Below are 14976 nucleotides of genomic sequence, written 5' to 3' on the forward strand. Positions count from 1 at the left end.
CTGCCTTTTTATCAGGGCATTTAGACCATTTACACTTAATGTGCTTATTCATATAATTTTCTGTTTTCTCCTTTTGTTGTTTTTCCCATTTTCCTCATAATCTCTCTTCTTTTAAAATGAAGCAAGTATGTTTCATTCCATTTATTCTCTTTTTCTCTTTTATTAGCTGTAACTCTGTGTTTAATTATGCTAGCTCTTGCTTTGAGGTTTGTAGTATACATCTTTAACGTATCACAATCTCCCTTCAGGAGGTATTTTATATTTTCATATACTATATAAAAAGCTTAAAATTGTATATTTAGAAAAGAAAGGGACTGAGAAAATATTTGAAGAGATTATAGTTGAAAACTTCCCTAATGTGGGAAAGGAAATAGTTAATGAAGTCCAGGAAGCACACAGAGTCCCATACAGGATAAATCCAAAGAGAAATACACCAAGACACATATTAATCAAACTGTCAAAAATTAAATACAAAGAAAGCATATTAAAAGCAGCAAGGGAAAAACAACAAATAACACACAAGGGAATCCCCACAAGGTTAACAGCTGATCTCTCAACAGAAACTCTGCAAGCCAGAAGGGAGTGGCAGGACATACTGAAAGTGATGAAGGAGAAAAGCCTGCAAACCAAGATTACTCTACCCAGCAAGGATCTCATTCAGATTTGATGGAGAAATTAAAACCTTTACAGGCAAGCAAAAGCTGAGAGAGTTCAGCACCACCAAACCAGCTTTACAACAAATGCTAAAGGCACTTCTCTAGGCAAGAAACCCAAGAGAAGGAAAAGACCTATAATAAGGAACCCAAAACAATTAAGAAAATGGGAACAGGAACATACATATCGATAAAACCTTAAATGTAAATGGACTAAATGCTCCCACCAAAAGACACAGATTGGCTGAATGGATACAAAAACAAGACCCATATATATGCTGTCTACAAGAGACCCACTTCAGACCTTGAGACACATACAGACTGAAAGTAAGGGGATGGAAAAAGATATTCCATGCAAATGGAAACCAAAAGTAAGCTGGAGTAGCGATTCTCATATCAGACAAAATAGACTTTAAAATAAAGACTATTAGAAGAGGCAAAGAAGGACACTGCATAATGATCAAGGGATCGATCCAAGAAGAAGATATAACAATTGTAAATATTTATGCACCCAACATAGGAGCACCTCAATACATAAGGCAAGTACTAAGAGCCATAAAAGGGGAAATCACCAGTAACACATTCATAGTAGGGGACTTTAACACCCCACTTTCACCAATGGACAGATCATCCAAAATGAAAATAAATAAGGAAACACAAGGTTTAAATGATACATTAAACAAGAGGGACTTAATTGATATTTATTGGACACTCCATCCAAACACAACAGAATGCACATTTTTCTCAAGTGCTCATGGAGCATTCTCTACAATAGATCATATCTTGGGTCACAAATCAAGCTTTGATCAATTTAAGATAATTGAAATTGTATCAAGTATCTTTTCTGAACACAACTCAATGGGACTAGATATCAATTACAGGAAAGTATCTGTAAAAAATACAAACACATGGAGGCTAAACAATACACTACTTAATAACAAAGTGATCTCTAAAGAAATCAAAGAGGAAATCAAAAAATATCTAGAAACAAATGACAATGGAGACACAACGACCCAAAACCTATGGGATGCAGCAAAAGCAGTTCTAAGAGGGAAGTTTATAGCAATACAAGCCCATCTTAAGAAGCAGGAAACATCTCGAATAAACAACCTAACGTTGCGCCTAAAGCAATTAGAGAAAGAAGAACAAAAAAACCCCAAAGTTAGCAGTAGGAAGGAAATCATAAAAATCAGATGAGAAATAAATGAAAAAGAAATGAAGGCGACAATAGCAAAGATCAATAAAACTAAAAGCTGGTTCTTTCAGAAGATAAACAAAATAGATAAACCATTAGCCAGACTCATCAAGAAAATAAGGGAAAAGACCGAAATAAATAGAAATGTAAAAGGAAAATGACAACTGACACTGCAGAAATAAAAAAGATCGTGAGAGATTACTACAAGCAACTCTATGCCAGTAAAATGGACAACCTGGAAGAAATGGACAAATTCTTAGAAATGCACAAAATGCCAAGACTGAGTCAGGAAGAAATAGAAAATATGAACAGATGAATCACAAGCACTGAAATTGAAACTGTGATTAAAAATCTTCCAACAAACAAAAGCCCAAGACCAGATGGCTTCACAGGCGAATTCTATCAAAGATTTAGAGAAGAGCTAACACCTATCCTTCTCAAACTCTTCCAAAATATAGCAGAGGGAGGAACACTCCCAAATTCATTCTATGAGGCCACCATCACCTTGATGCCAAAACCAGACAATGATGTCACAAAGAAAGAAAACTACAGGCCAATATCACTGATGAACATAGATGCAAAAATCCTCAATAAAATACTGGCAAACAGAATGCAACAGCACATTAAAAGGATCATACACCATGATCAAGTGGTGTTTATTCCAGGAATGCAAGGATTCCTCAATATACGCAAATCTATTAATGTGATAAACCATATTAAAAAATTGAAGGAGAAAAACCATATGATCATCTCAATAGATGCAGAGAAAGCTTTTGACAAAATTCAACACCGATTTCTGATAAAAACCCTGCAGAAAGTAGACACAGAGGGAACTTTCCTCAACATAATAAAGGCCATATATGACAAGCCCACAGCCAACATCATCCTCAATGGTGAAAAACTGAAAGCCTTTCCACTAAGATCAGGAACAAGACAAGGTTGCCCACTCTCACCACTCTTATTCAACATAGTTTTGGAAGTTTTAGCCACAGTAATCAGAGAAGAAAAGGAAATAAAAGGAATCCAAATCAGAAAAGAAGAAGTAAAGCTGTCACTGTTTGCAGATGACATGACACTATACATAGAGAATCCTAAAGATGCTACCAGAAAACTATTAGAGCTACTCAATGAATTTGGTAAAGTAGCAGGATACAAAATTAATGCACAGAAATCTCTGGCATTCCTATACACTAATGATGAAAAATCTGAAAGTGAAATCAAGAAAACACTCCCATTTACCATTGCAACAAAACGAATAAAATAACTAGGAATAAACCTACCTAAGGTGACAAAAGACCTGTATACAGAAAATTATAAGACACTGATGAAAGAAATTAAAGATGATACAAATAGATGGAGAGATATACCATGTTCTTGGATTGGAAGAATCAACATTGTGAAAATGACTCTACGACCCAAAGAAATCTATAGATTCAAGGCAATCCCTATCAAACTACCACTGGCATTTTTTCACAGAACTAGAACAAAAAATTTCACAATTTGTATGGAAACACCAAAGACCCCGAATACCCAAAGCAATCTTGAGAACGAATAACGGAGCTGGAGGAATCAGGCTCCCTGACTTCAGACTATACAACAAAGCTACAGCAATCAAGACAGTATGGTACTGGCAAAAAAACAGAAAGATAGATCAATGGAACAGGATAGAAAGCCCAGAGATAAACCCACGCACATATGGTCACCTTATCTTTGATAAAGGAGGCAGGAATGTACAGTGGAGAAAGGACGGCCTCTTCAATAAGTGGTGCTGGGAAAACTGCACAGGTACATGTAAAAGTATGAAATTAGATCACTCCCTAACACCATACACAAAAATAAACTCAAAATGGATTAAAGACCTAATGTAAGGCCTGAAGCTATCAAACTCTTAGAGGAAAACATAGGCAGAACACTCTATAACAAATCACAGCAAGATCCTTTTTGACCCACCTCCTAGAGAAATGGAAATAAAAACAAAATCAAATGGGATCTAAAGAAACTTCAAAGCTTTTACACAGCAAAGGAAACCATAAAGAAGACCAAAAGACAACCCTCAGAATGGGAGAAAATCTTTGCAAATGAAGCAACTGACAAAGGATTAATTTCCAAAATTTACAAGCAGCTCATGCAGCTCAATAACAAAAAAAAACCCAATCCAAAAATGGGCAGAAGACCTAAATAGACATTTCTGCAAAGAAGATATACAGACTGCCAACAAACACATGCAAGAATGCTCAACATCATTAATCATTAGAGAAATGCAAATCAAAACTACAATGAGATATCATCTCCCACCAGTCAGAATGGCCATCATGAAAACATCTAGAAACAATAAATGCTGGAGCGGGTGTGGAGAAAAGGGAACACTTCTGCATTGCTGGTGGGAATGTGAATTGGTTCAGCCACTGTGGAGAACAGTATGGAGTTTCCTTAAAAAACTACAAATAGAACTACCATATGACCCAGCCATCCCACTACTGGGCATATGCCCTGAGAAAACCAAAATTCAAAAAGAGTCATGTACCAAAATGTTCATTTCAGCTCTATTTACAATAGCCTCAAGATGGAAACAACCTAAGAGCCCATCATCGGATGAATGCATAAAGAAGATGTGGCACATATATACAATGGAATATTACTCAGCCATAAAAAGAAACGAAATTGAGCTATTTGTAATGAGGTGGATAGACCTAGATTCTGTCATACAGGGTGAAATAAGTCAGAAAGACAAAGACAAATACTGTATGCTAGCACGTATATATGGAATTTAGAAAAAAAAATGTCATGAAGAACCTAGGGGTAAGGCAGGAATAAAGACACAGACCTACTGGAGAACGGACTTGAGGATATGGGGAAGGGGAAGGGTGAGCTGTGACAAAGTGAGAGAGAGGCATAGACATATATACACTAACAAACGTAAGGTAGCTAGTGAGAATCAGCCGCATAGCACAGGGATATCAGCTCGGTGCTTTGTGACCACCTGGAGGAGGGAGATAGGGAGGGTGGGAGGGAGGGAGACGCGAGAGGGAAGAGTTATGGGAACATATGTTTATGTATAACTGATTCACTTTGTTATAAAGCAGAAAGTAACACACCATTGTAAAGCAATTATACTCCAATAAAGGTGTTAAAAAAATTGTATATTTAGTTTTCCCCTCAGTTTGTATTATTGACATACATTTTACTTTTTCTACTTTATGTATACACAATACATTGCTAGTATATTTTCTTCAATAGTCAATTCTGTGAGATTTATACAAAAGGAAAAATATCTCACAAATTTATCCTTGCAATTACCATTTTCAGGGTATTTTTTGTGAAGATTCACCATATATTTGTACCATATGTAATAACCATTTTATAAACTAATTTGTAGGTAGACTCAAAATACCAGATATTTGTTAAAATTTTTAATGTTTTAGCTTGTAAATTTCTTATGATGACAGTTATTCAGTAATTTTTTTAATGAAAATAAATAGCCAGAGTCACTGTTTTATAAAATTGAATTTTCATGTCCTTATTAAACTATATAATCACATGTGACAGCTATAGCACACTTTGATTGAAGCTTACACAAAATAGTTATCTTGGAGTCTAAAAATTTACAATTTTTATATACCTTTTTATAGGAAATTGTAACACTAGGTTTTCTACATAACTGCTATCTACTGAACTGAACTAGAATCTAATTATCTTGATGATTATTCTTGTTATAAGAACTTTTGAAATTCTAAATTCTGAGGGAGAATGTGTCAGTGAAATGTATAATACTGTTGTCTCGTGCATTAGCATCTATGAACAGAGAAAAATAGGGTAAAAATATCTGTTGTGTTTTTCCTTATTTACTAAATCTTGCTTAGTATTCAAAATCAACACTTGAAAAAAATTCTTGATCCATTGTACCAGATAACTGTCAATATACCTGGTAAGCAAATACATTTAGTTTATTTGCTACTATTTTCTGTTACTTACAAAATTAGTCAATATCAATAAAATTTTATCTATTACTGTAGTGTTTAGATAAGTTGGAGTTGCTTTAAATATTCTTTTATTGATATTTTTCTCAAATTTAGTTGCATTTTCAAAAGGTAGCTTTCTAGAAAGGAAAGAAGTAAGGTTGTTTAACAGGGTTCCTCCCACCACTCCAGATTAAGCCAATGATACAGTAGATACATACATGCTAACCAATCTCTTACTCTTAAAACATTTTCATAGCAGTTATTAGCCTTGAACTCTAAAACTTAATGTAATATTTTAATTTTATTAAATTCACTCCTTTCACATATTTTATTGGTTTGTTTTAGTTACAACTATTTTATGAATTATTTCTTTCCATTTTATTTTAGGGGGTATAACTGTGATCCAAGTATGAAGTAACTATTCTATTTCTAGTATGCAGTTCATTTTCTAATCTGTACCTTTGAATGACATTTCCTCATCATTTAGTTATTTCCTGGATATTATCTAATTAAAGTTTGGGTTCTAAAATAGGCATAGTAAGCGATTTAATGAAATAATCTTCTCTCAATATTATGTGCTGAAAGGTGACATCAGCAAGCTGGTAAGGTAGGAATATATGGGTTCATGTTCCCCCACTGAGACAGTGAGTTAACAACAATGTATGAAAAAGAATAACTTTATGAATGCTCTAGAGATGACTTGAGAAGCTATGGTACCCAAACCAGTGTAAAATCAAGAAGAAATTCCAGCTGAAGAGGTAGAAAATTAGTCCTGTTTTGTGTGGACTAATCCATCTAGGTGGTGCACAGCATGGTGCCACTGGGAGAAAACTACTCATACTAAGGCTTTTCCATCAGAATGGAAACAACAAAGTAGACCTTGCATCCAACATTCTGACTGGGTGTTCACCAGGGATTGATTCCTGTCTCACCTGACTTGGAGCATTGGGAGGCCAATTGACCACGTGGGAATCATAGTTGTGAAGACAAATGAAAATAGAGACAAACACCACCCCCTTTTAAAGCCACAGTTCCACAGGCAGACATCAGAAGAAGATCAAGAAATCAGAAAAGACATTGGTGAAAGTTTTCATTTGCACAAAGTCAGGAGAAGGGGTTGAGTTTTCAAATGCTCAAAGTCAGCAAAAGATTACACTGAACACAAAGAAACAGGGTAATATGGCCCAGTCACTGTAACAAAATGAAACTCTGGAAACCAAACCTAAAGAAACTCAGACCCCAAAATACCTCACAAAAAAATTTAAAACAGCTGTCTTAAAATAGTCAGTGAGCTAGTAGAGTACACAAGTAGACAACAAAATGAAATCAGGAAAATGGTGCTCAAATGAAATGAGAATATCAACAAAGTGATTAAAAAAGAACCAAACAAATTCTGGAGCTAAAAAATATAAATGGACTAAAAAATTCACTAGAGGGAGCAACAGCAGATTTGATCAGGTAAATGAATCACTGAACTTGAGACAGATCACTTAAAGTAATTAAATCAGATCTGCAAAACAAAAAAGAATGAGGAAAATTAAAAAGGGCTGATGGGACATTATCAAGTGGGCAAATATATGCACTATTGGAATCCCAGAAGGAAAGAGAGAAAGGAAATTAGAACTTATTTGGAGAAATGATAGCTGAAAATATTCCAAATCTGAAGAAAGAAATGGAGACACAAATTTAGGAGGCTTAATGCACCATAAGTAGGATATATCCAAAGAGATTCCCAAAAAACACAGTGTAATCAAAGTGTTGGAAGTTAAAGAGATAATCTTAAAAGCAGCAAGAAAATAATTGATCTATCACAAAGGAGATTCCATAAAATTATCAGTGAATTTCTTAGCAGAAACTTTGCCATGCTGAGGGGGTAGGATGGTCTATTCAACATACTGAAAGAAAAATCTGTAAACAGAGAATACTATTTAGGGCAAAACTGCCCTTAAAAAATGAAGACTTTCACCACATAAACAAAATCTGATGGTGTCATTACATTAGAGCTCCTCTACAAAATATGTCAAAGAGAGTCCTTCAAGATGAAACAAAAAGATAGTATATAGCAACTCAGTATAAATATCAATATAAGGTTCTTCAGTAAATGTGAACACGTGGACAAATATTGTAATTTTGCTGCATAGAATGATAAAATGATAGAAATATTTTGAAAATGATAAATATGTTGATAGTTATATAAAGATGTAATATATGACATCAATAATAAAAAGAGGTTAGTGGTAGAAATGAAAAGGATTAGAGTTTTTGTGATTGAAATTGCTATCAGTTTAAAATAAATGTTATCCATTTAAAATTGTTATCAGTGTAACTTTAAGATTTTTTTGTAATTGTGATTAACACAAAGAAAATATTTACAGAATACACACAAAAGTGAATAAACTAATCAAATCATCTCACTATAAAAAATCAATGGAACACAAAGGAAGGCAGTAAGAGGAAAAGGGGAATAAAAAAGCTACAAAACAACTAGGAAACAACAAAATGGCAATTGTAGTCCTTCTCTTTCAGAAATTACTTGAAATGGAAATGGATTAAACTTCCCAATCAAAAGACACTCAGAAGTAAACAACAAAAAATCAAATTACCCAATTAAAGGATGGGCAAAAAACTTGTAAAGATATCCATTCAAAGATGATATACAATGTCCAGCAAGCTTAAGGAAAGATGCTCAACACCTGATAATCAGATAAGTGCAAGTGAAAACTGCAGTGAAATAATACCTAACAACCACTAGGATGGCTCTTATAAAACAAAACAAAACAGTAAATAAGTGTTGTTGAGGCTGTGGAGAAATTGGAGCCATTGTGCACTGTTCCTGGGTTTATAAAATGATGCAATTTCTGTGGAAGAGAACAATGGAGTTTCCTCAACAATCTTTAAAATATGACTACTTTAGATCAACATTATATTCTTAATGAATTGGGTGTGCTTTTTTTGTTTCAAACTTCAAGATATGTTTATCTTGGTAATTAATGAATTCTCCAGTATTCAGGACATATTTTTAATACAAAGAACAGAATAAAAGAGTGATTCCTAAATGTCTTTCAGGTTATAACATTATTCTGGGAAGGGGTAATTTCTAACCTATTGATCTTTCTAATCTAGTAGTTCATATTTGACAGGGTAATGTAATTAAAAGATTTTTAATGTAATGAGAGTAAAGTGTTTCACATGGCAGCTGTCATACTGCCATGGCTAATTAGAACAAACTACACTGCAAAGAAATTACTAAAGAAAGAGAACTCCACTTGTAGTTAGAGTTAAGAAAAAAGTTGTCAAAACTAAGTGAACTCAGAGAAGACGTTGAAAAGATGGCAGAAGAGTAACACGTGGAGATCACCTTCCTCCCCACAGATACACCAGATATACAACTACATGTGGAACAGCTCCTACAGAACACATACTGAATGCTGGCAGAAGACCTCAGACCTCCCAAAAGGCAAGAAAGTCCCCACGTACCTGGGTAGGGCAAAAGAAAAAAGAAAAAACAGAGACAGAGGAATAGGGACAGGACCTGCACCAGTGGGAGGGAGCCGTGAAGGAGGAAAGGTTTCCACACACTAGGAAGCCCCCTCGTGGGCGGAGACTGTGGGTGGCGGAGGAGGGAAGCTCCAGAGCCACGGAGGAGAGAGCAGCCACAGGGGTGCGGAGGGCAAAGCGGAGAGATTCCCGCACAGAGGATCGGTGCCAACCAGCACTCACCAGCCCGAGAGGCTTGTCTGCTCACCGCCAGGGTGGGCAGGGCTGGGAGCTGAGGCTCGGGCGTCAGTCGGAGCGCAGGGAGAGGAATGGCAGCGTGAACATAGCCTGAAGGGGTTAGTGCACCACAGCTAGCTGGGAGGGAGCCCAGGAAAAAGTCTGGACCTGCCAAAGAGGCAAGAGACTTTGTCTTCCCTCTTTGTTTCCTGGTGCGCGAGGAGAGGGGATGCAGGGCACTGCTTAAAGGAGCTCCAGAGATGGGTGTGAGCCGCGCCTAAGAGCGCGGACCCCAGGGACGCTGCGGGCATCAGGGGAGACGCTAAAGCTGCTGCTGCTGCTGCTGCCACCAAGACCCCTGTGTGCAAGCCCAGGTCACTGTCCACACCTCCCCTCCCAGGAGCCTGTGCAGCCCACCACTGCCAGGGTCCCGTGATCCAAGGACAACTTCCCTGGGAGAATGCACGGCACACCTCAGGCTGATGCACCATCATGCTGGCCTCTGCCACTGAAGGCTCACTCTGCATCTGTACCCCTCCTTACCCCTGGCCTGAGTGAGCCAGAGCCCCCGAATCAGCTGCTCCTTTAACCCCGTCCTGTCTGAGCAAAGAACAGACACACTCAGGTGACCTACACGCAGGGACAGGGCCAAATCCAAAGCTGAACCTGGAGAGCTGTGCAAACAAATAATAGAAAGGTAAATTTCCCCCAGCAGCCTCAGGAGCAGCAGGTTAAATCTCCGCAATCAACTTGATGTACGCTGCATCAGTGGAATAACTGAATAGACAGCAAATCATCCCAGATTGAGGAGGTGAACTTTGAGAACAGATTTATTATTTGTTCCCCTTTTCTTCTTTTTGTGACAGTGTATGTGTATGCTTCTGTGTGAGATTTTGTCTGTATAGCTTTGCTTTCACCATTTGTCATAGAGTTCTGTCCATCCATTTATTTTCATTTTTTTAACTTAAAAATTTTTTTCTTAATAATTTTTATTTTAATAACTTTATTTTATTTTATATTACACAATTTTATTTTATCCTCTTCCTTCCTTCCTTCCTTCCTTCCTTCCTTCCTTCTTTCTTTCTTCCTTCCTTCCTTCCTTCCTTCCTTCCTTTCTTTCTTTCTTTCTTTCTTTCTTTCTTTCTTTCTTTCTTTCTTTCTTTCTTTCTTTCTTTCTTTCTTTCTTTCTTTCTCTCTTTCTACTCTTTCTCCCTTTTATTCTGAGCTGTGTGGATGAAAGGCTCTTGGTGCTACAGCCAGGAGTTGGTGATGTGTCTCTGAGGTGGGAGAGCCAACTTCAGAACACTGGTCCACAAGACACCTCTCAGCTCCACGTAATATAAAATGGCAAATATCTCCCAGAGATCTCCATCTCAACACCAAACCCAGCTTCACTCAGCGACCAGCAAGATAGAGTGCTGGACACCCTATGCCAAACAACTAGCAAGACAGGAACACAACCCCACCCTTTAGCAGAGAGGCTGCCTAAAATCATAATACGGCCACAGACACCCCAATCCACACCACAAGACATGGAACCGCCCACCAGAAAGACAAGATCCAGCCTCATCCACCAGAACACAGGCATTAGTCCCCTACACCAGGAAGCCTACACAACACACTGAATGAACTTTAGTCACTGGAGACAGACACAAAAAACAATGGGAACTATGAACCTGCAGCCTGCAAAAAGGAGACCCCAAACACAGTAAGGTAAACAAAATGAGAAGACAGAAAAACACACAGTAGATGAAGGAGCAAGATAAAAACCCACCAGACCTAACAAATGAAGAGGAAATAGGCAGTCTACCTGAAAAAGAATTCAGAATAATGATAATAAAGATGATCCAAAATCTTGTAAATAGAATAGAGAAAAAGCAAGAAACATTTAACAACGACCTAGAAGAACTAAAGAAAAAAGCAACGATGAACAACACAATAAATGAAATTAAAAATACTCTAGATGGGATCAATAGCAGAATTACTAAGGCAGAAGAACGGATAAGTGACCTGGAAGATAAAATAATGGAAATCACTACTGCAAAGCAAAATAAAGAAAAAACAATGAAAAGAACTGAGGACAGTCTCAGACACTTCCAGGAATACATTAAATGCACCAGCATTCGAATTACAGGGGTCCCAGAAGAAGAAGAGAAGAAGAAAGGGACTGAGAAAATATTTGAAGAGATTATAGTTGAAAACTTCCCTAATGTGGGAAATGAAATAGTTAATCAAGTCCAGGAAGCACAGAGAGTCCCATACAGGATAAATCGAAGGAGAAACATGCCAAGACACATATTAATCAAACTATCAATAAATAAATACAAAGAAAACATACTAAAAGCAACAAGGGAAAAAAAAAATAACACACAAGGAAATCCCCATAAGGTTAACAGCTGATTTTTCAGCAGACACTCTGCAAGCCAGAAGGGAGTGGCAGGACATATCTAAAGTGCTGAAGGAGAAAAACTTAAAACCAAGATTGCTCTACCCAGCAAGGATCTCATTCAGATTTGATGAAGAAATTAAAACCTTTACAGACAAGCAAAACCTGAGAGAGTTCAGCACCACCAAACCAGCCTTACAACAAATGCTAAAGGAACTTCTCTAGGCAAGAGACACAAGAGGAGGAAAAGACCTACAATAACAAACCCAAAACAATTAAGAAAATGGGAATAGGAGCATACATATTGATTGTAAGGAACGGCACCAAAAACGGAGGAGAGCTTAAACAAGCTTTATTTGGGAATGCTCCCAGGCGAGGTTCACTGGTCCGAGAGAAAGGGGCCAGAGGAGTCGCGCCCGGGTGCAGGCACAAACAAAATTTATAGGGGTGGACGCAGGGGAGGTGCTTGCTGTGTGAAGCAGCCCATTTTTGGTAATCTCTCGGGTGTTGTAGCAATGTCAGGTGTTGGTTGCATCAGTCTCAGAGCCGCTGGTTCTGCCCCTCGGGAAGTGGGAAGACCAGGGCCGAGTGGTGTGGCAATGTCAGGTGTCAGTTGCATCAGCCACTTTGGTGAGGGTTCCGTTTGGCTTCCTGGGCCCTTCCCTGGACCTGCTGGCCTTACATCCCGACTTCTTTGGTGTAATGGGGCAACGTTTTGTCTCTGGCTACTTCCTGCCGTACAGGGGCGCCGTAAGGGAGTTGGGTGGCCAGCGGTCCGGAGGTTAGGGGAGGGCGGCCACGGGGGGTTCTGTGGGTAGTAAGGTATACGGGTGGAGGAGCATCTGGTTTACCACGACCCGAGAGACTTCTTGTATGCGACTGCGGAGAACCCTGAGGAAACAGGGCGCAAGCATGAATAGGATGCAGATAAGGATTAAGGGGCCTAGGATTGGTGTCAGCCAGGTATAGAGGGTGGCTGCCACCAAACGGGGATGGGGGAGGTGGATTGTCACTGCCTGCATTGGAGTTCTTCTTTTAAGCATCGGAGAGCATCTACATTGTCTTCAACGCCCCCTGTCTCGTTGATGTAGCAGCAGCACTCTTCCTGTAGGAAGAGGCAGGTACCTCCTTTGTCGGCTGTCAGAAGGTCCAGGGCGCGTCGATTTTGGAGGGCAACTCGGGCTACTGAGGTGATCTGACACAGGAGGGAGGTGATGGAGGCGGCAGAGTTCTCAATGGCTAGCTGGAGTTTCTTTTCTAGGTCGCGGGATGTTGAGACACTGTGTGTTAGGGCTCCTCCCCCGATGCCCGCAGCGACGAGAGAGGAGGCGAGGGAAATGCCTGTGACCATAGGGAGAAAGATGGCCCTTTTTTGTCAGCCAAAAATTTGTGTGGTAAGTGAGAGAAATTCGGCTTGGCCATATAATGTGAGTTGTGGAACAAGGGTGACGGGGATACGTGGGAAGGGGGAGGAAGAGTTGACCTCTTTTGTAAGGGAGCCATTACACCAAAAGAACAAGCCTGGTGGGGCCCCCATTGGCGTAGTTACAGGGAGGGATGAATTGCAAGGGAGTGCATCATCAGTTAAGTTTGGGCGGCTGCCATAGCAAATTGTGAGGTTCTTTTTTCCTAAATCAAGGAATATGGGGACTCTTAATGGGGGAAAAGATAAGTTCTGGGAGAAACTAGGGAGGGTAGAGGTGAAGGGCTGATCGAGTAGGACAGCAGTGAATGGTGGTCGGGCAAGTGAGGCACATAGAAAGCAGTCAGAGATGTTGCCTATTCTGGTGTGATTAAGCATTTGCACCCCTTGGCGGATGAGGGCCAACCAAGGAAAAGGGTCCGTCTTGTGCTCAGGGTGGGGTAGTTGGCGTTCTAGGGCCTGTTCCGTCTCCTGGACCATGGTGGCCTGTTTGCTCAAGTGCTGGATACTTTCAGGGATCACTCTGACATATGAGCGGAAGACCCTGATAGAGCCCACGGTGGTAGGCATCAGTTGCCCACTGGTAGATTTTTCCTTGTACCCCTTTTACCCATCTGGTGTCCCAGGGATCTTTGATGTTGATGAATAATTGACCGTTGCCATTTGCGGTGAGCAGGTGGGATTTTCGGAGCGAGCTCCTGGTATCTAGTTTTGCCACATGGATGTTACATGAGTGATAGGGGCACCCCCCGTAGGTCTCACCCCACCATTGACAGTAGTCTCTTGTCTGATCGTAAGTGAAGCAGACAGTGGGGGTGGACCAACCCAGGGGAACACCTTCAATGTTAGAGATGGGGATCTGGACTGTCACCAGGGCCTGGCACCCATCTCGTTGGCAGTCTCCCGTGCCCAGGACTCTTGCGTGGGTCTGACCTTTAGCTTGCCATGTCCCGTGGACCTGGAAGCGCCATAGGGACATCTGGTGAGTCCTGGGTGGCAGGAGGAGCAGCAGGAGGAGAGACAGGGTGACGGACAAGCTGTAGTCTCGTGGGACCCAGCAGTAGGGCCATCCAAGCCTCTGGAGTTGGGGCCATTTTAAGGCGGGAGACATGGTACCAGGAGGGGTGTCCCAAGAGTTTAGCTGTCATGGGATTGGTCACCGTATGGGGGCCTGTCCCCCATGGCTTGAGAGATTGGGGGTGTAATTCTTTGAGGAGGACGCTATCGCTGGGTTGTAGAGGGAGAGAGGAAGTTTCAGAGGCAGTGACCGTCAGCAGGTTGTGGTCAGCATGTTCACGGAGAAGGTGGTGAAGCAGAGACAGGTGGGGAGGTAGGAAGCTAGGGGTGGGTTTGGGGTTGGTAGGTTATGGAGGAGAAAAGGGCAGCCATAGAGCAGTTCGAATGGACTGAGACCAGTAGGGGTCCGAGGTGAGGCTCGGATTCGGGTGAGGGCAAGAGGGAGCAGATCGGGCCATGAGATACAGACCTCAAGGGAGAGCTTGGTGAGGTGGTCTTTCAAGATTCTGTTGGCATGCTCAGCCTTACTGGATGACTTGGGGTCATGGACGTGGAGTCTCCAGGTGATCTGAAGAGCCTCGGATACCTGCTGAACCACCTGAGAGACGAAGGTGGGTCCGTTGTCCGAC

General features: G+C 40.3%; 1 protein-coding gene across 1 annotated transcript; it reads right to left on the bottom strand.

The window, feature by feature from the left end:
- Positions 1–13841: 13841 nt before the first annotated feature.
- LOC309817698 (putative endogenous retrovirus group FC1 Env polyprotein) lies at positions 13842–14441 on the bottom strand (the record flags this gene model as incomplete). Its single annotated transcript, XM_082646964.1, has 1 exon — positions 13842–14441. The coding sequence occupies one exon, from the start codon at positions 14439–14441 to the stop codon at positions 13842–13844; it is 600 nt and encodes a 199-aa protein (XP_082503090.1).
- Positions 14442–14976: the final 535 nt, after the last annotated feature.

The sequence above is a fragment of the Grampus griseus genome, assembly GCF_964374135.1.
Source record: "Grampus griseus genome assembly, chromosome: Y".
NCBI classification, from domain to species: domain Eukaryota; kingdom Metazoa; phylum Chordata; class Mammalia; order Artiodactyla; family Delphinidae; genus Grampus; species Grampus griseus.